The sequence below is a fragment of the Bubalus kerabau genome, chromosome 12 (genome assembly GCF_029407905.1).
Source record: "Bubalus kerabau isolate K-KA32 ecotype Philippines breed swamp buffalo chromosome 12, PCC_UOA_SB_1v2, whole genome shotgun sequence".
Taxonomy (NCBI): Eukaryota; Metazoa; Chordata; class Mammalia; order Artiodactyla; family Bovidae; genus Bubalus; species Bubalus kerabau.
Window position 1 is genome coordinate 16,985,280 of NC_073635.1, and position 24,205 is coordinate 17,009,484.

A 24,205-nucleotide genomic window follows, 5' to 3' on the forward strand; every position below is an offset into this window, starting at 1 on the left:
GCAGGAGGGAGGAAATGATCAATTCTGCTTTTCATATTGATCAATTCTGATCAATACGCTGAATTTCAAGCGACAGTGATGGACCCAAATGTAGATGATCTAGAAGCAGCTGGAAATGGGTGATGAGAGGGCTTGGCATACAAACTTGGTAGTCAACAGAATGCATGGGCCCCTGACCACCATACATCAATCATACAAATGCAGAGCGTTAGAACATGGATTGACTGCATTTCCAGCTGGAGTAAAGCACTGTAGAAAAGGATTAATCTTTAAAATGTAGATTTCCTTTCTTGGGGGATATTCATTTATTATTATTTTTGCATTGATTTTTCTATCTCAATATTGGGACTCATTCACAATGGAAAAAAGAGAAAAACAACTCTGGCAACTTCACCTATTAGAACCTGACTAAAAGCTATGTGACTTTTATCTAGGTTTAGGGCATTAACCCCCTAAATATAACTGTCATGGATTTTGCCTCAAAATATTATTCCATGACCCCCATTACCCAAATCAGAGACAAAACAAAAACCTCAGTAAGCACCTCTTAGCATAAGTTAAATATCACTTTTAGATAACAAGTGGCTGCAATTTCTTGCCTCTAGGAATTAACACTCAGTCCATTAAGTACATAAATTAGGCTTTTGGAACTCAGGATTTATTTCATCCAATAATTAAATGCACTGTCTTCCCTAAAACATTTAATTCTGATAATGGATGAAGCCCATGTATAATGGATGCGATAGAATGGTAGTTGATTATTCCTCCTTGGCTGTAATTGACTTGATTAATCTATTTATTCTCTTTGTTAGGTACCAGAGAATTGATGACCTGTTCGCAAATCTCCCACGTGAGGGGCTTATGTTTGCTTAGGAGGTGATTCTGAATTACTCTTGAATTACAACCGCGACTGCTTCTCAGAACATTTACGCAACTGGTTTCCAGTTACCTTCAAGAGCCCCCCAGTCGATGTCCTGATTCTCAGGCTTGTGCAGGGCAGGGTATTTGTTAAAGAGGTTGGCAATAAAAGCCAAGTTCAGCTTGGGGTTTCCTCGGACAACATCTGTGGCCGTGACAAATTGGCGGCAGCCCAGCCTCTCCGCCTGCTGCAACATGCATTCTGCCCTCTGGATGTCGTCTTTCTCCTGCGATGGAAAAGGACACCCATCTCAAGGCTGGGTCAGAGCTTCTCCAGACACAAAGCAGACACGGGTTACATGAAAAACAGATGGGCATCTTACCAAAACCCTCAGTGTTCGACCTCAGGTAGACACCTAATAAGAGCAAATCATTCCTTCCATTTGCCTGGACCCAGATCACAAGGGCACTTCCCTGGTGGCTCAGACAGTAAATAATCTGCCTGCAATGTGGGAGACCCAGGTTCTATCCCTGGGTTGGGAAGATCCCCTAGAGAAAGGACTGGCTACCTACTCCAGTATCCTCCCATGGACAGAGGAGCCTGGTGGGCTACAGTTTATGGGTCATGAAGATTCAGACATGACTGAGTGATTAACACACATACACACACACAAATCAGAGTTTCAAGTAAGAGGAATATCTACTTAATTAATCGAGTCCTCCTATCTTTATACAGAGCAGGACCATTTCAGATGAATGGCTATCTCGTTTTTAAAGAGATGCAATAGATTCTACAATTTTATCATTTAAGTTGATCTTAATTATTTTCAACCATTAGGCTTTCTTTTTATTATCTTCTGGCATAGCAGCAGCAGTAGTAATATTAGTCACTCGGTCGTGTCCAACTCTTTGAAACCCCATGCACTGTAGCCCATCAGGCTCCTCTGTCCATGCGATTCTCCAGGCAAGAATACTGGAGTGGGTAGCCGTTCCCTTCTCCAGGCAATCTTCTTGTACAAACTTCACGAAAAGTTCATTTATTAAATAATAAATTACACTTATTTTTAGTTCATTAAAAATATTTACATCTGCAAACAAGCGCTTTTGATTAGTTTAACTTCTTTACCTACATTCAACTGGTGTACGTGCAACTCTGACAAGATAAAATTTAACCTACATAGTGTCACTGATAAATATATAATACCAGTTTGGCTTTGCAGACTTCAGATTGAACATCAATAAACTGTGGAAAATTCTGAAAGAGATGGAAATACCAGACCACCTGATCTGCCTCTTGAGAAATTTGTATGCAGGTCAGGAAGCAACAGTTAGAACTGGACACGCAACAACAGACTGGTTCCAAATAGGAAAAGGAGTTCGTCAAGGCTGTATATTGTCACCCTGTTTATTTAACTTCTATGCAGAGTACATCATGAGAAACGCTGGGCTGGAAGAAACACAAGCTGGAATCAAGATTGCCGGGAGAAATATCAATAACCTCAGATATGCAGATGACACCACCCTTATGGCAGAAAGTGAAGAGGAACTAAAAAGCCTCTTGATGAAAGTGAAAGTGGAGAGTGAAAAAGTTGGCTTAAAGCTCAACATTCAGAAAACGAAGATCATGGCATCTGGTCCCATCACTTCATGGGAAATAGATGGGGAAACAGTGGAAACAGTGTCAGACTTTATTTTTTTGGGCTCCAAAATCACTGCAGATGGTGACTGCAGCCATGAAATTAAAAGATGCTTACTCCTTGGAAGGAATGTTGTTTCCTCTCTGCCTATCTGGAGACATTGTCATGAAAGCTTCTGTGGCATAGTTATACTGTTGTGATTAGTGGGAGCTTTCTAGTAGACCATGAGTCTCTGGTTATATTTTGAAAAGTAAATTTTTAATGGCACAAAGCATGCGGGTAGCTCCTTTTATGAAGAAAATGTTTTGCTTTGTTCTTGTCTCCGGAAAGGCATTTTTTAATGGATTGTTGTATTCAGTGGTCTGCTAGAAAGAGCTTTGACTAATCATAATATCATAACTTTGTTTTCTTGATTTAAATGCCCAGATATACCCATTGTGGGGTGGGGCGGCTAAAACTGTGTTATAGGAGCTACTGGTTAAGAATATCAGATATAGTTAGATTTTACACAACAATTTTGGCAAATAGGTATGAAGTTATTAAAGTTTGAACAAAACTTAGATTAAAAGATTTGAAGTAGTAGCTGAGTTAATTAATTGTATTCTATTCTGTTGGTTTTATATCACAGCAAGCACCAAACTGAACAAAATGTTTTCTCTTGGGGCATTGTTAGGAAGCTGTACTGGGCATTAACTGTTCGATGGTGTGAGTTCTTAGACGGCATGGGTTGTGGGTTTCAGTCATTTTTTTATGCGGTTAGTGCATGAGCTGAGTAGTTGAGCATAATCACACTCAGACATTAAAGAATAAAGGAGAAGGATAACCCTTGATTCTCATGTAAATGCAAGTCTTAGCGTGACCAAGTCATGTCATTACAACACATCTTCCTGGTGCATTAAAAAGAAAGCCTTTTAGCTCTAGATTTGGGAGGATATCCTAGATAAGTTCCAGTTTTGAATTTTACATTCAGTGTAGTTAACTGAGTTTAATGTTTTCGGTCTTGTTGCTTTGGTTTCATGTTCGCCTTAGGATTGGCATACATGTTTACTTGTGGAATAGTTCACCTCACCTTCAACCACGTGTAAATTTTTTTTGTGCTAATGAATCTGCCTCTTGTTTTCTTTGGTGCCTGCAACTTTCTTTATTCCAGTGATGTTTGTACTTGATGGGCTATCAAGTTATAATGCTTTTGGCCTTGTTTTGCTATTTGACCTTAAACCTAAGCCAAGTACCAGTGTTGGCTATTGCAAGGGATTGTTTATTCTTTCAACATGCAACCTTAGGGGACAGAAAGGAGATTTTCATTTTAAGTTATGTTGTCAAGTCAGTAGGTGCTGTGTCTTTAGGGCAGTACATCTTGTAAGTTCAAATATATGATTAGGTGATAAGTTGACACTGAGATTGTCCTTCCCCTGATCAAAAATGAATAAAAGCTTTTTTTAAACAAACAAACAAAAAAGTCTATTCAAATAGGACTAGAGAATTTCTAGTCATTTATAAGAAGACTCTTATAATAGAAGACTTAAGTTTTGTTGAAACACAGTTCACTGCCTTTTAATGCTCTTAAAAGTCTATGAAAGCACTAATTTTCAGACAACTAGAACTTACTAAAACTGGAATTATCTCTTAATATGATGCTTTACTAGTTAATACTATAGATTATATATTTCAGATGCTTTACTTCTCATTCAGGAATGAGTTTTTTTCTTTGAAATTTCTTTTTAAAAAATATTTATTTATTTTTTGGCCGAGTTAGGTCCTGGTTGTGATATGTAGGAACTACACTGTGTAATTCAGGATCTTTTGTTGCAATGCGTGGACTCCACTCCTCTCTTTGCTTGATGTTTATTTCCAGATTCAATCTTCCACAATTACTACCCCAAACTGTTAACAGTTTTTAAAAATTTAACAGGGCTCTAAGCAGAGCTGTGCACTCATGGACCTTGAGCCAGCATCACGCAGGGCAATGGAACCACCAATGCAGAGGAATAATGGCATTGACACACGACTTGGGGTGTGGACTTACCCTCAGTCCTGACATGTCAATAACAACAGCAGGAATACCTTCTTCATCTCCTTTTGGAGCCACCTGTTCAAGCAGGTGGTAATAAGCTTTCGAGTCCTGTGAGAAATGAGGAAATTACAATTTCAAGATGGCATAGCTAATTACACACTTAGCACAACAATAATTTCCCCAAAGCAAACATATTTCATTTCTTATCCAACTATCATTCAAGAATGCAACTTAATTAACAAAGCTGGGAACATTCGCTAATTTTAATTTTCCACTTGTCCTTTACATATTATATTTATTTGCCTTTCTTTCTAAAAGAAGTATAACAGTTAAAAATACAGGACATACATAAAAGGCAACCCAAAGAAGCAAATACTATTCTGCTGCCCTCAGGGGAGAAAATAATTCATTTACATGTATTAAATTGTATACAGGAAAATATATATACCTTTATATTGCTGTAGAAGTCAGTCAGCTAAGGTTTAATTAAAAAAAAAAAGTGACAGAAAAAGGAAGCAGAAGTTTAAAGCAGAGTTTAAAAATACATTTAAATGGACAATCAGCAAAAGAAAAAGATTTCACAGACAAAAAATTGAAGCATTCACAAGCAGTCTTTATGCCAAAGGAGAAATATTAAGTGCACTTAATATTGATCAAGAAGCTAGAAAAAGTGATTAAATTTCATTATCTCAGGATATAGATATTGAATTATGTTTTCTTAGATTCTGGAAATAGGTTTATTGACAAGAATTCCGAATCACAGTCAAAGTTTCTCATTCAATGAAAGCATACAAATTTTCAGTTAATTTGTTGTTTAAATCGCTGAAAGACATCTGTTTCTCTGTTTGTTTTTTAAAACTGGGTAGAGCCTGAGGAAACCAGAGGTACGCTCACCCTTGTGACCTTGGAAAGATGAGAAGAGACAGAGCCAGGCCTGGATGCTGCATCCGGGACCAGATTTGCGTCTCTTCCTCCTACCCTCCCCTTCTCTTACTTTCTGCTATAGCTCTTTCAAAGTCAGTGAAAGTTCCATGCAGCTGCTCTGTTCTTTAGTCCCTAAGTCGTGTCCTACCCTTGCAACCCCATGGACTGTGGCCCACCAGGCTCCTCTGTCCTTGGGATTCTCCAGGCAAGAATATTGGAGTGGGTTGCCATTTCCTTCTCCAGGGGATCTCCCCAACCCAGGGAGCGAACCCAGGTCTCCTGCATTAGCAGGCGGGTTCTTTACCATCTGAGCCACCAGGGAAGCCCTCCATGCAGATGTTAGGCATGAATAAAATCTGCATGTCACATGTCACATCCGTTTAGCTTTGCTAAGAGTCATCTCATTTCATGGGACCCTAAGAAACGTGTTTCACTCTGTGTTGGGTGTTTGCTCCTCCTTTGCTGACTTGTTGTGATTTAAAGGCATCCCCTCAAGTTGCCAGATGTTGACTTATATGTCTCAGCACTGACCTTGGTGGTGATGCAGCTGCTCCTGGAGAACAGCCACAACCCCTGTACCTGTGCTCAGCCTGCCAGCTCCCACCTCATGTTCTAAAGAACACAGCCTTTCAGTCACAGGAAATCAGGTACATTTATGGCTCAGACTAAGCATCCTAATTTTGTCTGAAAAGTGTGGCTGAAATAATGGCCAAGTCTAACTGTTTAGTGCAGAGGGAGATAATGCTGTCCAACTGCTAATTCTAGGCTGGCTGCTCGTGCCAGAAGAATGCGAATAACCAATGAAACTGTGTAGTTAGAAAAAAAAATGGCATTACTAGCTTATGTCCTAAGGAATAGGGGACTTTCCATCTAGAAGCTTTGCTCTAACTGGTACTGTGCCTGGCAGACCTTGAATTTTAAAAGCCAGAGAAAGAGGGAAGCTGTCACTCAAGAATTAAAAGCTGGAGTTGACGCTCAGTGAGTCACATGACCTTTCCTCTGACCCTTCCTCTTTGGAGAAAATGTCTTTTTAACTTTTGAGAAAGTGGAAGACTGAATTATTTTCCTCACCTTGCACACCAGCATCTCATACCTTTTCCTACTGGGGACTGACATTCCTTCCTGCTCCTTAAGCTCTTTCTATCTGGATATATCTGTCATCAATGCCAACCAGCTGGTCCTTCCACCCTGACATGGAACTTTTCACAAACTTGCAAACCGCAAAGTGTGTTTCCTTAGCTTTTCAACCTTTGGATCCCTGTTGTAGGACTAATTGTGTCTTCTACATTTTCTGGGGTTAATTCTCATTGCAGATGATTTCCAGAATCATTATCTTTACAGTATCACTCTGGTTTCTACAAATGCAAAGCTTTCAAGAAGTTTACAAATTGTTTTTAGCGGAGCACTGTGTATGGTGATCAAGGACCATGGAGATCAACTGCTCAAGTAGAGCCCGGGCCCCATTCTCCAGCTCTGTGAACTTGAACAAGTTACTTATATTCTCTTTACCTGGGTTTCCTTACCTGCAAAATGAGCAAAGAATAACCCTTATCTCAAAGACGTGTCGTGAGGATTAGCAGAGTCGATACATGCATAAGGCAGTTAGAACAGTACCTGGCGTGCAGTCTTTGCTATGATTAGTGTAATTAGAAGAGTAATCCTGGTTTGATTTTCTTTGGAAAGGAATCCCCATCTGATGCTCCCGTTGACAAAATCAGAAAGACGTTAGAATCCTATGGAGGCTCTCTTCACCTGAAAATCAGTCTTATCTCTTGCCCTTTGTCTATTTCACCCTCATCCCTCTGTATCGGGATGTTGAAACTCTAGGGAACACCCATCATGTTCGATGCCATGCAGTTACTAGGGTCTCGGACAGATCTGCATGTGGCCCAGAGCTGGGGCTGCACACGGATCTGAGAATGGCATGGGCTCCAAAGCAGCACCGGCCACTCCAACCAGCCCTGAACTTCTGAAGAGACGAAGCCCGTATCTTTATCCGCCTCCATTAACACCCATATTCCCTCCACTGCTGTGGTTTTAGTCACATTCCAACTCCAGTCCTCCTACCTTGATGTCGCTGCTGAAGTTGTTGATTTTGTTGCAGCCTGCGTTTTCCAGGTGGTAGTTAGCCCATCTCAGCAGGAGCTCCTCGGGAGAGAGTTTCATCAGGTCTTCCAGGCTCTCCCCTTCTCTCAGAAGAGCAGCCAGTGCTGAAGAAACACAACGACCGAAGAAAAATGAGCACAGGGGATACTTGGGGCGGGGGGGATCAGTGACAACTTAAATAAATGCAGGGGATCAGGAGTGCGGGGTTAGTGACAATTTAAATTGAGCCCTGCTGGGAAGGCAAAGGTACCAAGCTATCTCTCTGGGATAAAGGGATGTATAGCCTTGCCCATGGAATAAACATCTTAGTATTATTCCCTAAGAAGAGGTATAAGGTATTATGAGCCTATTTATTATCCCCATTTTGGGGGTGGAGAAGAAAGTGAAATTGAATTGCTTAGTCGTGTCTGACTCTTTGTGACATCCGGACTGTCCATGGAATACTCCAGGCAAGAATACTGGAATGGGTAGTCATTCTCTTCTCCAGAGGATCTTTCTGACCCATGGATCGAACCCGGGTCTCCTGCAGAATTGCAGACAGATTCTTTACCATCTGAGCCACCAGGGAAGCCTCTATGGGTGGAGAAGGCATGACACCAATGAATGTCAGCACCAGGCCTAAGAGTACAGGCGCAGAGCTGTGGGAATGATCAAGACCATTGACTCGGAATACTCTGCTGGGTCTGTTAGAACACACTTCATGATAGGACATTTTTACTTTCAAGAGATCAATTTTGTGATAATGACAATGTCCTCTTGTTTATTTTCATAGGTGTTTAATATTTCAAATGCTTACCTGCATAATGACAGCAAGTCAAAAAAGTGCAATTAACTCTTTCCTCTGTGTTTCCCAGATGAATTAAATCACTTCTGCTTGGCGAGAAGGTCTAAATGTAGCTGAGGTCATTATTTGCAAATCAATATTCTTTCTGATGTGTTCTACGTTTCCCTATTTGCTTTTCAATTCTCTATATTCTGTTTAATATAATACACTGGTTTTCAAATGGTACCCCAGAAGTCTTCACTGGGTATTTTGATTTGGACGTGTTCATAAAATGTGTACATAACTAAAGGCCAGACTCTGGCTACAGATGTCATATTAGTAGGATCTATACAGGAAAAATGAAAGGTAACAGTGCTTAGTATTGAATCTGTCAATACTACTACTGTCCAAGGGACAGGCTGAACTGTTGAAACAGTTAGGATGCTGACAGCAGATGGAGTAAGACTGACAGCTATGATATCTGGTTGAGAACTCTGAACCCCTAAATATAATTTCCTACAATCTTGGTAAAAAGAGATTGCATTTCTCCTAATCTGGTACTATCACTGCTATATATGAATGCGAATTGCTTTGTAAAATCCAAGTTTAAAATAGCCTAATTTGTTACAAAGCGTCTAAAGGCAAGGTGAACTCAGAAAAGCTCTTGAGGTTGGAGTCCCAGACAGCTAGACAGAACTACAGGTTCTAAACAAGCCTCCTTATGAGTCTGTGGTCTTTAAAAGGCATTTGCTTTGTTGTTTTAAAAAGTCTGGGCAGTGTGGACAGAATGGGTTATAGTAAAATGGACTGGATATAACTATAGTTTCAAAAACTGAAGATTCTGAGCTTGACAACTCATGACATCTTCCTTGTACAACCCTCGACATCGGCATTAACGAAAAGTCAGGCCATTATTCACGTCTGAGGCTTTGCTCATACCTTCGTTTCTGCTGAGCTCGATGTCGGCAAATAACCCGATCTTGATAACCTGCCACAACAGTCCCAGGACCAGGTAAGGCTTCCCCTCCTTTAAGTCCTCAGCGCCGATATTAACCACGTGGCACCCGATGGCTGAGGCAGAGTTCAGAGCCAGGTTCAAATTTTCCTGAAGGAGAAAAACTAATGCAAGTCTTGTTTTTGACTTTGCAGATGCCAAATGATCATTATTGACTGGCGAAGCAACAGTGTTTTGCTTCCGGAAAGTTCACGGGTCTAGAGGCATTGTCTTCACTAGGCTTAAATATCGGAAAAAAGCAGGAATATCTGGAAGAGAAAATCTAGCCACCTAGATACTAGGATCAGGCAGCTCACCCTGGTCAGGATGAAACTAACGAGTCCTATTTTTTCACACTGCTCTGTGATGGAGCCTCCACACTCAGCATCTCCATCAGCCAGCAGTCAAGGGGCACCTCTGAGGACAGTCACTGTCTTGTCACTGGTTATTGTCAATAACCCAGCTGTTGATGAAAATCAAGGTCATAAAAGAGAACACCAAAACAGCTTTTTGACTTGCAGACTAGATATTGAAAGAATGAAAAAGATACAAATCAACTTCTTGGAAAAGACATGGTGGTTTTTACTAGGATAATTTATTGAGTATCCATAATATCTAGGGTCCTTGAGTACACACAACATATATAAAGATACACATATGCCTATCCACACACATACAGATTATATGTTCTTATAAACTAATAACAATCTATGTAAGGTGGCACATATACAGTTGGAATAGGGTCAGTGAAGTTTTCAATCAAGGTTTTTATGTAGCTGACCTTGAAAGCCATGGGTTTGAGCTGCTCAGACCCACATAAGTGTATGGACCCACTATGTACAAATATTGTGTTAGTCACTCAGTCATGTCCAACTCTTTGTGACCTCACGGACTAGGGCCCACCAGGCTCCTCCACCCATGGAATTCTCCAGGCAAGAATACTGGAGTATACATTTCCTTCTCCAATGTATAAATATAGTGAATACTATAGAACTTCACGATCTATGGCTGGTTGAGTCCACAGATGAAGAACCATGGTTATGGAAGAACCAAGTACAGGAAGCACAGACTGTAAATTATATTCAGATTTTGGATGGAGCAGAGGGTTGACACCCCAACCCTCCTGTTGTTCAAGGCTCAACTGTACTACTATTCTGGGTCTGCAAAGCAGAACTTACCAGAATCAAAGATCTATAGAACTTGTTTACAAAACACAGGCCACCAGGGAATTTGGAAGAGAACTATGAGAAGAAAGGGCTTCCCAGGTGGCTCCGTGGTAAAGAATCTGCCTGCCAATGCAGGAGACGCAGGAGATGTGGGTTCGATCCCTGGGTCGAGAAGATCTCCTGGAGTAGGAAATGGCAACCCACTCCAGTATTCTTGCCTGGGAAATCCTATGGACAGAGGAGCCTGGTGGGCTACAGTCCCATGGGGTTACAAAGATTCTGGCACAACTGAGCGACTGAGCACACACACACAGAGCTCAGATGACAAGTAAAAAAAATATGGGGTCCAGTTACGGCAAAGACTAAAATTTAACAGCAAGATTAAATATGACGTTAAGTGCCTTCATATACATTTAATCATAGTTCATGCTTTGATTGCAGCTTCCATTTTTTAGGAACACAGGGTTGCTTAAATCCAAACAGGACATAATTTATTGTTCATGATTTAAGAAGTGAGACGTGGCTTCCGAGCGAGAAGATTACAATAGTGTTAAAACGCTGGAACACAGCACAGAAACGCAGCTTACTTACTACCAGTCACTGTTCCAGTTAATCAACAAATCGAGGGCATAAAAATAAGTTATATTTATCACACCGGTGGCTGCACCCTTCACCACTGTGGAGGCTGCCGGAGCATTTCCCGTGTTCACCCCCTCACTTCTTAGAAAGGCTAATCTTTTCAGATAAAATGCTGTGTATCTGGCATCAGCTCAAAGATAAATTGCCAGGGGAAGTCTGAGTTAAAACTTGAGCCAGTGTGAATTTTATTCATAAGTGGCCAAAACAAACAAAGTCTACCCCCAATGACTAACACTCACCAACTCCCCCTAGCCCCACAATATTAATAAAAGACGAAGTAAAAATGTTTTCCCCTGTGCCCACTGGTCATGACAGATCACCAGCCCAGAGCCTGGGTTGGAGGAATAATGTTTGAACATCTGAAAAAGCCCGGCTTGGCAGTGATGATCCATGCCTTCTAAGCACGATGCTACATTAATTAAGGAAACAGGGAAGACGTACCTGAATGGTGAAAGGGGTGAGTTTCTTTTTGTTGATGGTCCTCTCATCAATTGTGTCTGGCACTGACAGATTGATCATTTTACTGAAAGAGAAACAATGAAAGAAAGCAGGCTTCTAAATAAAAGAGCCTAATGACATGGAATTAAAATTCTAGTGATGCCATAAGCAGATAAGACAGCACCATAATCTGCGCTACTCAGTGTTCAAATATAAAATCGGTCATGCAATTTTAACTAGATTCAAACTATTTGTGGAAAAGGTTAATCCTCCTTGAAGTCTTACTAATACAGTGAAGCAAGAAATAAGGATCCTACTTCATTCATCCACCAAAAAGCTGAACAATTATTCTGGGTCCCTTTAATTAGGAAATTCTGGGTAGATAGCCAAAGCAAATTCTCCATGAGTTCTTCTCTTTCTCAGTCATGAGACTTGCCCCCACCATATAGAAGATTATCCATACACAATCTGAGTGTATATAATGTCTAAATTTCTATTTGATATCTAGTCAAACTCTATACCTTCAACTAACCATATGATGAAATGTTTTATTATCTCCTGTAATCATTACAGTATCTGTACTTTAGAAATGTCTGCCACTTACGTATCTAACATATTGACCAGACATTCAAAATAAGCAATTATTAATTATGAAAAACTGATTTTATCCACTTTGCATTGGTTTAACCTCCATGAGGTTATTAAAAATAAAAGTTCTTTGGCCACTTCCATCTTATTTAAAGATAAGTTGGGAGAAAAAAAATCCAAAGGAACAACAACAAAATCAAAGAATAATAAACTTGAATGTGACTTCCTTTTTTAAATAAAAGAAATCAGCATTGACATCTTTCCTAACAATTTTTAAGCAACTACCTTTTCTTATGGTTGTTCTTTAAGTATGTATTTCCACAACTTTGCCGTGTGTGTGTGTGTATGTATATTATTTAAATAAAAAGCACTTCACTGAAATTTAGGCAAAACAAACCCCTAAATCATTATTTGAAAAATATGAAACTAATAGTGAACTGGAAGCTATGAGAGATGGAAGGAGAGCAGCGTGGCTCAGAAAAGAAAAAGATATCCCTGCCTTTGAAAAGCTTATAGTTGGGGGACTCTCCTGGTGGTTCAGGGGCTAAGACTCCATGCTCCCAGTGGAGAGGGCCAGGGTTCAATCCCTGCTCAGGGAACTAGATACTGCATGCCTCAACTAAATAGACCCTGCATGCCCCAACTAAGATTAAAGATCCTATGTTCTGCAACTAAGACCCAGTGTAGCCAAATAAATAAATTTATTCTATTATTTAATTTTATTTATTTTATTATTTAAAAATACAATTTATTTATTAAAAAGAAAAGCTTATAGCCAAATTTCAGAGACAAAAGATAAAGTTATGTTAACAGTCCAAAGCAGAACACTATAATGGCTCCCTAAGGACTACAAACTATATGCGCTTTAAGAATTCAGTGAAGGGAGAGATCACCAGGAGTTGGAACAGACCAGAAACCTTTATAGTAAATGGATTCATGTAGGAGGAGAGGGTGGGGAAGGGCATTCTTAAAAAGGAAAATAAAAGGCAAAGCTGGAGTTGCAAGATGTAAGCAGGCTGTGTATGGGGAAGAGTGAGCATGGCTGCTGGTGGAGCCCTTCACTGGTACCCTGGACTGGGGGCCTGAGTCATGCAGGTCTTGGCAGGTAGGGCTAGGAGATTGAGGGAAGACCGGGCGATGCATGGGGTACCCACGGAAGGAGTCAGGACCTGATCCTGTGCGCTAGGTTCTTGATAACTTTTTTTTTAAAGTTGAACTTTATAAAAGTGAAATCTCACAGTGAACTCTAATAAATAAAATGCAATTGCTCTGGTCAGAGCAGAGGAAGGATGTGGGGGGTGGGTGGCGGTTAAAATCCTGCCCACTCATCCTTTCCTTCAATTCCTGAGCCCACCTGAGACGAGGCATTTCAAGCCTCCTCAATTACACCACGTCTCACTATATCAGAGAGGCTGCCAAAGCAACAGCCACAGCGGCTCTTTCAAAGACACTGTCCTGAATGGACCGACGGCGCCGAGAGGCCTCCCGTGGAGAGGACATAGCCCTCCTCTTCCAGGCGCCCCCAGCATGTGAGCACCACGCAGTAGTCCCTCTGCTTGAGGACTGGCGTCAGGTGCTTCGATCATCATGCTGCTGTTTCCTATTCAGTTCTATGCACTCTCACGACAGGCCGTGCTCAGATAAAGAAGAATGGCATAGAATCCAAAAGTAATTGCTATTGACCTTGTGTTCCTATGGCCCCATGTTCACGTTTCTCTCTAATCTATGCCTCCCTCTCCACCCGAGTGAGAGTAGTTTTATATTTCTCATCATTAGTTGCTTTAAAAAAAAAAAGAAGTGGACCATTTTTAAGTCTTTATTGAATTTGTTACAGTATTGCCTCTACTTTGTATTTTGGTTTTTTGGCTGAGAGGCCTGTGGGATTTTAGATCCCTGACCAGGGATTGAACCCCTACCCCCTGCGTTTGAAGCGGAAGTTCTAACTGCTGGACCACCAGGGAAGTCCCATAAATTGCTTTTGAAATCAGTTTGCTCTCCTGGACCTTCCACATGAAAATCCAGAAAAGCATCAGATCCAGCTAAGCATCAAAGGAAGTGAGCCTAAAAGGATCAACACAGTGATGGTGGGTATTCCAGAAAATTCTAGGGAAACTTTTGGAAGCCAAGAAGGGAGTGTTTTTTTTACCAAAGCACGATGCCATCCCCAACAGCACTGAAGAGATCATTGGTGTTAGGATCCATTGGGATGACGTGCCGACAATCGGGGTCATTTTCCAGGGCTTTGTTTATCCAGTTGACAAAGGCATACTTCTCTTCCTCTGCAAGTAAATGATTAAAGTGACTTATCTGCAAAGTGACAATCTGGGACAAGCAAAATCGTATACACACATGGCTCTTAGATTCTCATGCCCAGAAGAGGCATTGTGAGGTTCATCTGGTCCATTATCCTATCATCTCACCTTTATCGATAATAAAAAATCTCAGATGATTTGGGAAATAGGCACAGAATCTGTTTTATGTCCAAGTCATAAAACATACATATAGTAAGCAAATTCAGAAGCTATAGATATGCAAATATATTTAGAAGTAAATGCAAAAATAAAGTGAAGTGAAGTGAAAGTCACCCAGTTATGTTCAGTTCTGTGCAACTCCATGGACTATATCCCACCAGGCTCCTCTGTCCATGGAATTTCCCAGGCAAGAATACTGGCGTGGTTGCCATTTCCTACTCCCTGTGTAGGGAATCTTCCCAACCCAGGGATCAAACCCAGGACTCCTGCATTGCAGGCAGACTCTTTGCTGTCTGAGCCACTGTCTATTTTAATATATGTAAATATATAAATAATTAAATGTTTATTTGTATTTACATACAATCTAAATATGAATACAGTCCAATGCTTACATGATAAAACTCAGGGTTCGGCCTCTCACCCTGCTGCTTTCAGTGTGGGGTGATCACAGGCAATCTTTGCAATGTCTCTGAGATTCTTTATACAATTATAGGCATCTCTGCTTTTCAAAAGTTCGCTTTATGCCACCTTGTTTTTGCAAAAGAGCTACATCAGTACCTGTTTTTGCTTACCATGAGAAATCCGCAGGGGATTTTTGCTTTTATGAAAAAAGGTGAAAAGTAAAAATAGTGTTCAGTGTTTGTTTTGCAGAAGCAGTGGGTATCCCAGCAAGGAGAGGACCACCGCCCAGCTCCTTTCTTGGGACTATACACAGCATCCCAGCATCAAGCTGCCATCGCTCTGAACTGAGCCTGTGAGCATCTGTCTCATCTCAATGTATTCCGTGCATCCATCAACAAGATATGACCTAAGGTAACTGCTTCTTCACTTTGCGATGGCACCCCACTCCAGTACTCTTGCCTGGAGAATCCCAGGGACGGGGGAGCCTAGTGGACTGCCGTCTATGGGGTCGCACAGAGTCGGACACGACTGAAGTGACTTAGCAGCAGCAGCAACTGCTTCTTCACTTTGCACCACTTCGGTTTACAGAAGGTTTCATAGAAACTCTGTACTTTCAGATAGTGGGGGAAAACTGTATAATGAAATTGCTATGAAATGAAATCACTTGTGATATGATATTTCTTTCATATCAGTAAAGCTGCTAGAAATTGACTTTAGAAATTTTAATAAAGCCTCAAGTTATGCCTTATAGCCAAGCCCTGTGTTACCCAAATTGTGAGTTACTGAAAGCAAGAATGTCCCTCAGAAGAATTCTGAGTCACGACAGTTTGGGAAACATGGCATAGCATATTTACTGTCTTGAAGATTTCACACAGCATATTATTGTCTTGAAGATTCCTATGCACATTTACAAAGCAAAAGCCTGTAAAATTTGCTATATTTAAAAATAAAAGACTGAACTTGGTCTTTGCCATTAAGAATGATACATAACCATGAGCTGATCTTTAAGATCAAACTGTGTTTTGAAGACCTCAGGAATTACTGGAATTATTGGATCACTGTACTGTTTGGGCTATTAGAAGTTTCCATGAAGGCTGATGGATGGCAGCCTTCAGAATAAATACACAATTGTCCTCCAAATCAATGAAAACACAATTTTTTTTTTGGACTGCTCAGCAAGAATTAAGAACCATCATGAATTTTGGAGGTAGAAGCCTTTTTGTTCAAAAGATTTTCAGAGGAGTTTTGGCAGCCTTTAACATGCTTTTTAAAGTTGTTTCTTTTTTTTTTTTTAATTCATGTATTTATTTGGCTGCATTGAGTCTTAGTTGCGGCAGGTGGGATCTAGTTCCCTGACCAGGGATTGAACCCAGGCCCCCTGTATTAGGAGTGCAGAGTCTTAGCCACTGGACCACCAGGGAAGTCCCTGTAATATACTTTTTAAATGCTGATGAGATTATTTGGCATTGGACCCTATCTAGAGCCAGAACTGTGGGCCCACTTACACACAGGAAGATAAGCAGTAGTTAATAAACTCAGGTTAACTTCTGTCTTTCTTTGCACCCTTTAGGTGTGAATGCTGAGTCTGGAATCTGTAACCACAAAAGACGTGGATCCTTTCGACATGGTTCCCTCTCCCCTTGTCCCCAGTCCATCCAACCGTCTCTCCACCTCTGCTTCCCGGCTCCCACGCTGGTACACCTACCTGAGTATGAGTGTTGAGTGCCAACACTAGACTGCTCGGAAGTGCCCCCGATCGCACAAATCCCTTCCTTCTTATTGATAGCTTTTCTAAAGGTCTTGGCAACCTCTGTGCTTTTCAAGCCATGAAAAACCTGCAAAAACATAATGTCTCTTTAGAAACCTAATCTGTGATGTAGAAAACCATAAAGGAAACAATAAGCTATGCTGAAGCAAGAAAGGTGAGACTGTATTTTGTATTCCTGGTATTTTTCAAATTGAACTTCCATGTTTCAAATGCATCTCCTTGGCTTCTGCATCCTACTCACCTTGATAAACTCATCAAAGCTGATCTTCCCATTCTGGTCCAGGTCACCTGTGGCCATCAGGTTTTCTGTAATTTCTCTTACCCGGTAGCCAGGCAGAGGCAAGCAGGCAGCCTTGAACAAGTCATTCAGTTCATTGCAGCTGATGTACCCGTTGCCATCGGTATCTGTAAGGCAAACGGGGAGCTGATGGCTCAGGGCAATTTGGGTCACAGCACGAAGAGAGGTGAGAGAAGGCCTGATGGGAGGACAGTGGTGGGGAGAAGGGGTCATTCGGGGGTTGTGAGCTGACCCCATGCAAAGTCAGAATCTCACAAGAGACCTCCTGCTATTATAAATGGGTGTTACCATCATTTCCAGCACCCAAGAGTCAAAATTTCAACAAAGAGGTTCTGCCAACAAGCTGAAGAGACTCTTACAGAAACAGATGGGAAAATAAATCACAGACTTGGAGCTACAGATTAAGAAAAAGTATTTGTTGTTGTTTAGTCACTAAGTTCAGAGAAGGCAATGGCACCCCACTCCAGTACTCTTGCCTGGAAAATCCCATGGACGGAGGAGCCTGGTGGGCTGCAGTCCATGGGGTCGCTAAGAGACTGAGCGACTTCACTTTCACTTTTCACTTTCATGCATTGGAGAAGGAAATGGCAACCCACTCCAGTGTTCTTGCCTGGAGAATCCCAGGGACGGGGGAGCCTGGTGGGCTGCCGTCTATGGGGTCGCACAGAGTCGGACACGACTGAAGCGACTTAGCAGCAGCAGCAATCACTAAGTTATATATCCGATTCTACAGAGACCCCATGGACTGTAGCCCACAAGGCTCCTCTGTCCATGGGATTCTCCAGGCAAGAATACTGGAGAGGGCTGCCATTTCCTTCTCCAGGGGATCTTCCCGACCCAGGGATCAAACCCGAATCTCTTACTAGATGGTAGATGGATTCTTTACCACTGAGTCATCTGGGAAATAAGAAATACTATAAAAACAAAGGAAATTAAAAAAAAACAGACAAGCTATAAAAGCTGAGACTTTGTGGTCATTTCCAGGAAAAGCTACAGGTGAAAAAGGGCTCATATGCCATGTTTTGATAGAGAAAGAAGTAATTTTCTTGAAGAATAGCTTTCAAAAATATTTCCCTAGCTCCTGTAATCAATAGCACTGTATTCCTGCCCTTTCTACTATTTTGCTCATGTTACCAGTCATTGATTCTGTCCTGAAGCTACTAAAAAAGTAGAGAATTGTGTGACTTGAGGTATCAGGTTCACTCACCCACTTTGGCAAAAGCTTCTCTGAGCTCCAGCATTTCTTCGTCGGACACCGATCCTCTGGCCATTTTTTACTGCGTTAGGCAACAGTTCTGCAGAGAGGGGACAACACAGGAGTGACTGATGTGCATCTTCTTAAGATACCACATCGAGAAGCAATTCTTATTTATTAAGTAAAGAAATATTTCTTTGCACCCCTTATGACTTATAATTATCTTCCCAAAAGGTAAGAAACGGACTTTTTCTTATTTTATCTTTTTCAAATTTTTTAACTTTTTACTTTATATTGGAGTTTAGCCAGTTAACAATGTTGTAATAGTTTCAGGTGGACAGCAAAGCAACTCAACTATACATACATATGAGTGAGTGAGGGAGAGTCGCTCAGTCATGTCTGACTCTTTGCGACCCCATGGACTGAAGCCCGCCAGGCTCCTCTGTCCATGGAATTCTCCAGGCAAGGATACTGGAGTGGGTTGCCATTCCCTTCCCCAGGGCATCTTCCCAACCCATTCTCCCCTAAAATCCCCTCCCATCCAGGCTGCCACATAACACTGAGCAGAGCTTCCTGTGTTCTACAGAAGGTCCTTGTTCATTATCAAAGAAATAGCCTCTGTCTTAACTGGACTCCACTTTTTGGTCTCCAGAGATTGTCCTCAACATCCAGAAAACTAATATCATGGCATCCAGTCTCATCACTTCATGGCAAATAGACAGGGAAACAATGGAAACAGTAGCAGACTTTATTTTGGGGGGCTCCAAAATCACTGCAGATGTTGACTGCAGCCATGAAATTAAAAGAGGCTTGCTCCCTGGAAGAAAAGCTATGACCAACCTAGACAGCATATTGAAAAGCAGAGACATTACTTTGTCAACAAAGGTCCGGCTAGTCAAAGCTATGATTTTTCCAGTAGTCATGTATGGATATGAGAGTTGGACTATAAGGAAAGCTGAGCGCAGAAGAATTGATGCTTTTGAACTGTGGTGTTGGAGAAGACTCTTGAGAGTCCCTTAGACTACAAGGAGATCCAACCAGTCCATCCTAAAGGAGATCAGTCCTGGGTGTTCATTGGAAGGACTGATGTTGAAGCTGAAGCTTCAATACTTTGACACATGATGCGAAGAGCTGACTCATTTGAAAAGACCCTGATGCTGGGAAAGATTGGGGGCAGGAGGAGAAGGGGACGACAGAGGATGAGATGGTTGGATGGCATCACCAACTGATGGACATGAGTCCATGAGTTTGAGTAAACTCCGGAAGTTGGTGATGGACAAGGAGGCCTGGCGTGCTGCAGTCCATGGGGTCGCAAAGAGTCAGACACGACTGAGCGACTGAACTGAACTGAACTGAAAGATGGTCCACACTGTTTCTCTCCTCCCTGTGATCCAGGCTGCTCCTCACGTCAGGAGATGGAGCTGATTTCCTCTCCTTGAATCTAGGCTGACTCTGTGACTACTGTTAGTATTTAGAGGGCTGGAGAAGCCATGTCTGGGCTGGAAACTTCTGCTTCCTGTGTTTGGGAATGCTCCCTCCTTCTGGGAGGACCATCCTTGGGATGGTCCCTCTTGGAAACCAGCTGCCATGCTCTGAGATGTCTAAGCCACAGGAAGAATGATAATTGGATGCTCTAGTTAATGGTCCCGCTGAACTCCCAGGCAGCAGCCAGGATCAACTGCCAGCCAGCAGAGCGAGCCAGTTTGGACATTCCAGCCCATTTAAGCCCCTGGATGATGAACACAGTCCCAGACAACATTACATGAAGCAGAATTGCCCAGAATTCTGATACCAAGAGAATTGAGAGATAGGTTTAAAATCCCAACATTTTGGAGTAGTTTGAAACACAGAAATATATGACTAAAACACAATTTTCACATAAATGTCATTTATAGAGATACGGTTATGTTCATATTTCAAATGAATATGTTTGGCCAAGTCAACAGATAACTTCAAAGGCAGTTATCAAATTTCTCTAAGTATTTTAGAAAAGAGGAAGGGAATCTGATTGTCTAATAAATCTAATGGGAATTTGAGGGACTTTTTAGGTGTTCTCAGAAAGGCTAGTGTTGACCAAGAAACTTTGCTAGTACTGGAGTAATTTCCCTTTCCCTGCGCATGATTGCTGCCCTCTAGTGGGCAGAAAGAGAATGCAACAGAAAATGGATTTGTCTTTGGATGGAGGAGCCTGGTGGGCTGCAGTCCATGCGGTCGCCTTATACGAGTCGGACACGACTGAGCGACTTCCCTTTCACTTTTCTCTTTCATGCACTGGAGAAGGAAATGGCAACCCACTCCAGTGTTCTTGCCTGGAGAATCCCAGGGACGGGGGAGCCTGGTAGGCTGCCGTCTATGGGGTTGCACAGAGTCAGACACGACTTGAAGCAACTTAGCAGCAGTAGCAGCAGCAGCGTATTCTTGCCTGGAGAATTCCATGGATAGAGGAGCCTGGCAGGCTACAGTCCATGGGGTAGCAAAGAGTCGAAACGACTAAGGGACTAACACAGTAGCTAATTCACAGGCCCATGTTTCAAACAGGAGTTCCGTTAAAGCTTATGGAATTTCCCAATGGGGAAGGGATAAGTGGGGTGAGAAGTGTTTCTATTTACATTTGGGGCATTTTAGTGAAGTTACTGACTTTAAAAAATATTTAAAATTTGTGACAGAATGTTGTTTTAAATGGATTTCCTTTTTTATATTTGCACTTCATTTCTGCTGTACTTTTTCTCAGTGACAATGAACCACACAAGACAGTAAACAGTTTTAACACAAACCTGTTGGCCAAAAAAAATGCATTATGCTCAATTTTGCAAATACACATCCCGTATTCCCCAACTCACTGTACTGCCACGTACATTTATCACATGTATTAGTAGTTTCAAACTTTCGTTTTCATAAGCAACCCTCTGTGAACAGAATCCTTACATGTAAACAACAGTAACAAAAATAACTCTGGGGAGGGATAAATTAAGAGTATGGGATTAACAGATACACAGTCCTATATATAAAATACACACACAACAAGGATTTACTGAATAGCACAGGGAACTATATTTGATACCTTGCAATAACCGAAAATGCAAAAGAATCTGAAAAAGAACAGACATTTATAAAGGAATCACTGTGCTGTACACCTGAAACTAATATAATATTGTAAATTATTATATAAAATAAATATCATTAAAATATAAAATTAAACATAAAATAACTATTATATTAAAATATAATATTGTAAATCCAATCTAAAAAAAAAAACAACTCTGAAAGACTTCGGTTGAAAAAAACCCAAATGCCCCCCCAACCTCCACTATCCCATCTTCTTGCCACCTTACACACTGCTGGAAACTCCAAAGAGCATGATTTTAAAACTGTGGGATTATATATATTGTTATTATTTTGATTCCTTTAAATTGTGGGATTTTATATATTGTTACTATTTCAATTTATATTGTTATTATTTCAATATATAATTTAAGTTATATATGGTTATTTCCATTTTTCAATATATATATAATTGTGGAATTATATATATTGCTATTATTTCAATCTTTTGTTATCAAAAGTATCTATGGTATTATTATTTACCTTATATCTAAAAAGGTATTGGCCCATTACGTTCTCTGACAGAAGGCAGAAACCGTTGAGAGCTTAACTGTGTAAGGAAACGCAATCTCACCCATCACAATAACCTCAGAGCCCGGCAGCACCGGTTACCTGACTTTCTTGCTTTCACTTCTCTTCCTTCCTTTTGTGCTTGTCTGTTTCTCTATCTCCCTCCCTCCCTCCCTCCCTCCACTCCTTCCTTCTCTTCTTTCTTCCCTTGAGGTTTGTTGTTATTGTTAGCTTCCTTTTTAAAAATCAAGCCAGGAGACGTAGGAGACATGGGTTAGATCCCTGGGTCAGGAATATTCCAATATTCCCCCAGAGAAGGAAATGGCAACCTACTCCAGTATCCTTGCCTGTGAAATCCCAGGGACAGAGGAGCCTGGCGGGCTACAGTCCACGGGGTTGCAAAGAGTTGGACATGACTGAGTGCACACGCGTGTACCATGCACTTGTTCCAAACCAATTTGACCCCAGTTACAAGGATAGACCCAAGCCTTAGACCTACACCCAACAAAATGTGATCGAGCAGAAGCAGTAATAAGCACGGGTGAAATAAAACAACAGTGAGGGAGAGCCTTAATACTTCAAACACTGCACATTGTGAAAATCTAGTTCCAAGTTCTCTAAGGTTAAAGGCTAAAAAGGAGCTATCACTTACACAATTCATTCTATCTGTGTGAGAAAAGTCAGTTTTCTTAGGGCAGCAGAATTGAAGCCCGAGGGCAGCACCTTCAACCAAACTGGGTAAGAGGACATTCACGGGGTGTCCTATGAATGCAAGTTCTGTGTTTCTTGTAATGTCCCACAGTGAAGACTGACGGCTCGCCTACATGCATTCGCACTTCATAGAGCAGGAACCAGAAGCTCAGAGAAGTTAAGATTCATCTCTCAGACCACACAGCTGGGTAGAGTCTCCTCTCCTCTCCCATGCTGTCTGTTCAGGACGCTTTGCATCTCTCTTAGACGCTCATTTCATCCACCCATTCACTCATCCAGCAATAACTGAGTATGTATTGGATTGGCCAAAAAATTCGTTCGGGTCTTTGCATTAGCTGCTGACCTTGAACAGACTTTTTCGCCAACCCAATATATAACATGTCTGGCCTATGCGAGATTAAAAAAAAAAAACTAGAATATGAAGTGTGTATCCAGGTGTTCTAGCTTAGTAAGTTTTTGCTTTCCTGTGTTAAGAAATTAAGGCTTCTGTTGGCAGATACCAGTGTGTAATTTTGCATACTTCACTAAATTCTTATGACTAATTTGGTTTGATTCTTCTTTATACTCAACACCAATAAGAGAAGGCTCTCCTCCATTATATTTTAGCAAAGTCTTTGGTAAAGCCTGGCCCTTCGTGTTTTGGGGGTGTCTTATTTCTTGGTTCACAGATGTTCACAGGGTTACTAGATAAATCGATTCACTTACAAATATTTATGAAAACCTACTACAAGGCAGGCACTGTTCTTCATCTCAGGTGAGTGTGCTGCCCTAGCTACTCTGAAAACATGAACCAATGTTAAAGATCAAGAGAATGAATGGGGTCTCTGAATCTAAACTTGGCCTATTCTTTGACAGAGGACTTTTAGATTTTAGAGCACGTGAGTGATTGGTGAGAAAGATGTGTAAAGAGGCGGGGAATGAGACTGCCTTTTAAGGATCAAGGGCAGGGTTGAGGAAAAAGGAAAGAATTTCAGCGTTGGGTGACAAAGAACATCTAAAGATCATGGTTCAGAGGACTTCCCTGGTAGTCCAGGGGTTAAGACTCCACCTTCCAAAGGAGGGGATGTGGATTCCACCCCTGGTTGGGGAGCTCAGATCCCATGTACCTTACAGCCAAAAAACCAAAACACAACATAGAAACAATATTATAGCAAACTCAATAAAGACTTTAAAAATGGTTCACATCAAAAAATAAAAAATAAAGATCATGGTATAGTGAAAAAACAAAAAATACTTCAGCATGAAAATTGCAGGGCCCATTCAAATAAAAGATCTAGGGAAGGAAACAGGGTTATTTTAAAACCTTCTAAAAGATGTATATAAATGGGGAGGATTAATTCAGACAGAGGATCTCAGGGGAGGATCTCTCAGAGAGAAATCAGTCCTGAATATTCATTGGAAGGACTGATACTGAAGCTGAAACTCCAATACTTTGGCCACCTGATGCGAAGAACTGACTCATTTGAAAAGACCCTGATGCTGGGAAAGATTGAAGGCAGGAAGAAGGGGATGACAGAGGATGAGATTGTTGGATGGCATCACCGACTCAATGGACAAGAGTTTGAGTAAACTCCGGGAGTTGTTAACGGACTGGGAGGCCTAGCATGCTGCAGTCCATGGG

At 41.3% G+C, this 24,205-nt stretch overlaps 1 protein-coding gene and 1 non-coding gene across 4 annotated transcripts in view; both read right to left on the bottom strand.

The window, feature by feature from the left end:
- LCP1 (lymphocyte cytosolic protein 1) overlaps positions 1 to 24,205 on the bottom strand; it is a 103,109-nt gene that overhangs the window by 20,967 nt on the left and 57,937 nt on the right. For all 3 annotated transcript variants that reach the window (XM_055542057.1, XM_055542059.1, XM_055542058.1), the window contains exons 2-10: positions 18,274 to 18,361; positions 17,010 to 17,173; positions 16,706 to 16,835; positions 14,274 to 14,406; positions 11,543 to 11,624; positions 9,242 to 9,407; positions 7,501 to 7,643; positions 4,522 to 4,617; positions 950 to 1,145 (exon numbers count right to left, since the gene is read on the bottom strand). In XM_055542057.1, coding sequence (XP_055398032.1) covers positions 950 to 1,145; positions 4,522 to 4,617; positions 7,501 to 7,643; positions 9,242 to 9,407; positions 11,543 to 11,624; positions 14,274 to 14,406; positions 16,706 to 16,835; positions 17,010 to 17,173; positions 18,274 to 18,337 — 1,174 coding nt within the window. In that variant the 5' untranslated portion in view covers positions 18,338 to 18,361. The remainder of the gene's footprint in view (positions 1 to 949; positions 1,146 to 4,521; positions 4,618 to 7,500; positions 7,644 to 9,241; positions 9,408 to 11,542; positions 11,625 to 14,273; positions 14,407 to 16,705; positions 16,836 to 17,009; positions 17,174 to 18,273; positions 18,362 to 24,205) is intronic.
- TRNAR-CCU (transfer RNA arginine (anticodon CCU)) lies at positions 16,349 to 16,421 on the bottom strand. The gene has a single exon. It is a non-coding gene; the product is annotated as a tRNA-Arg (tRNA).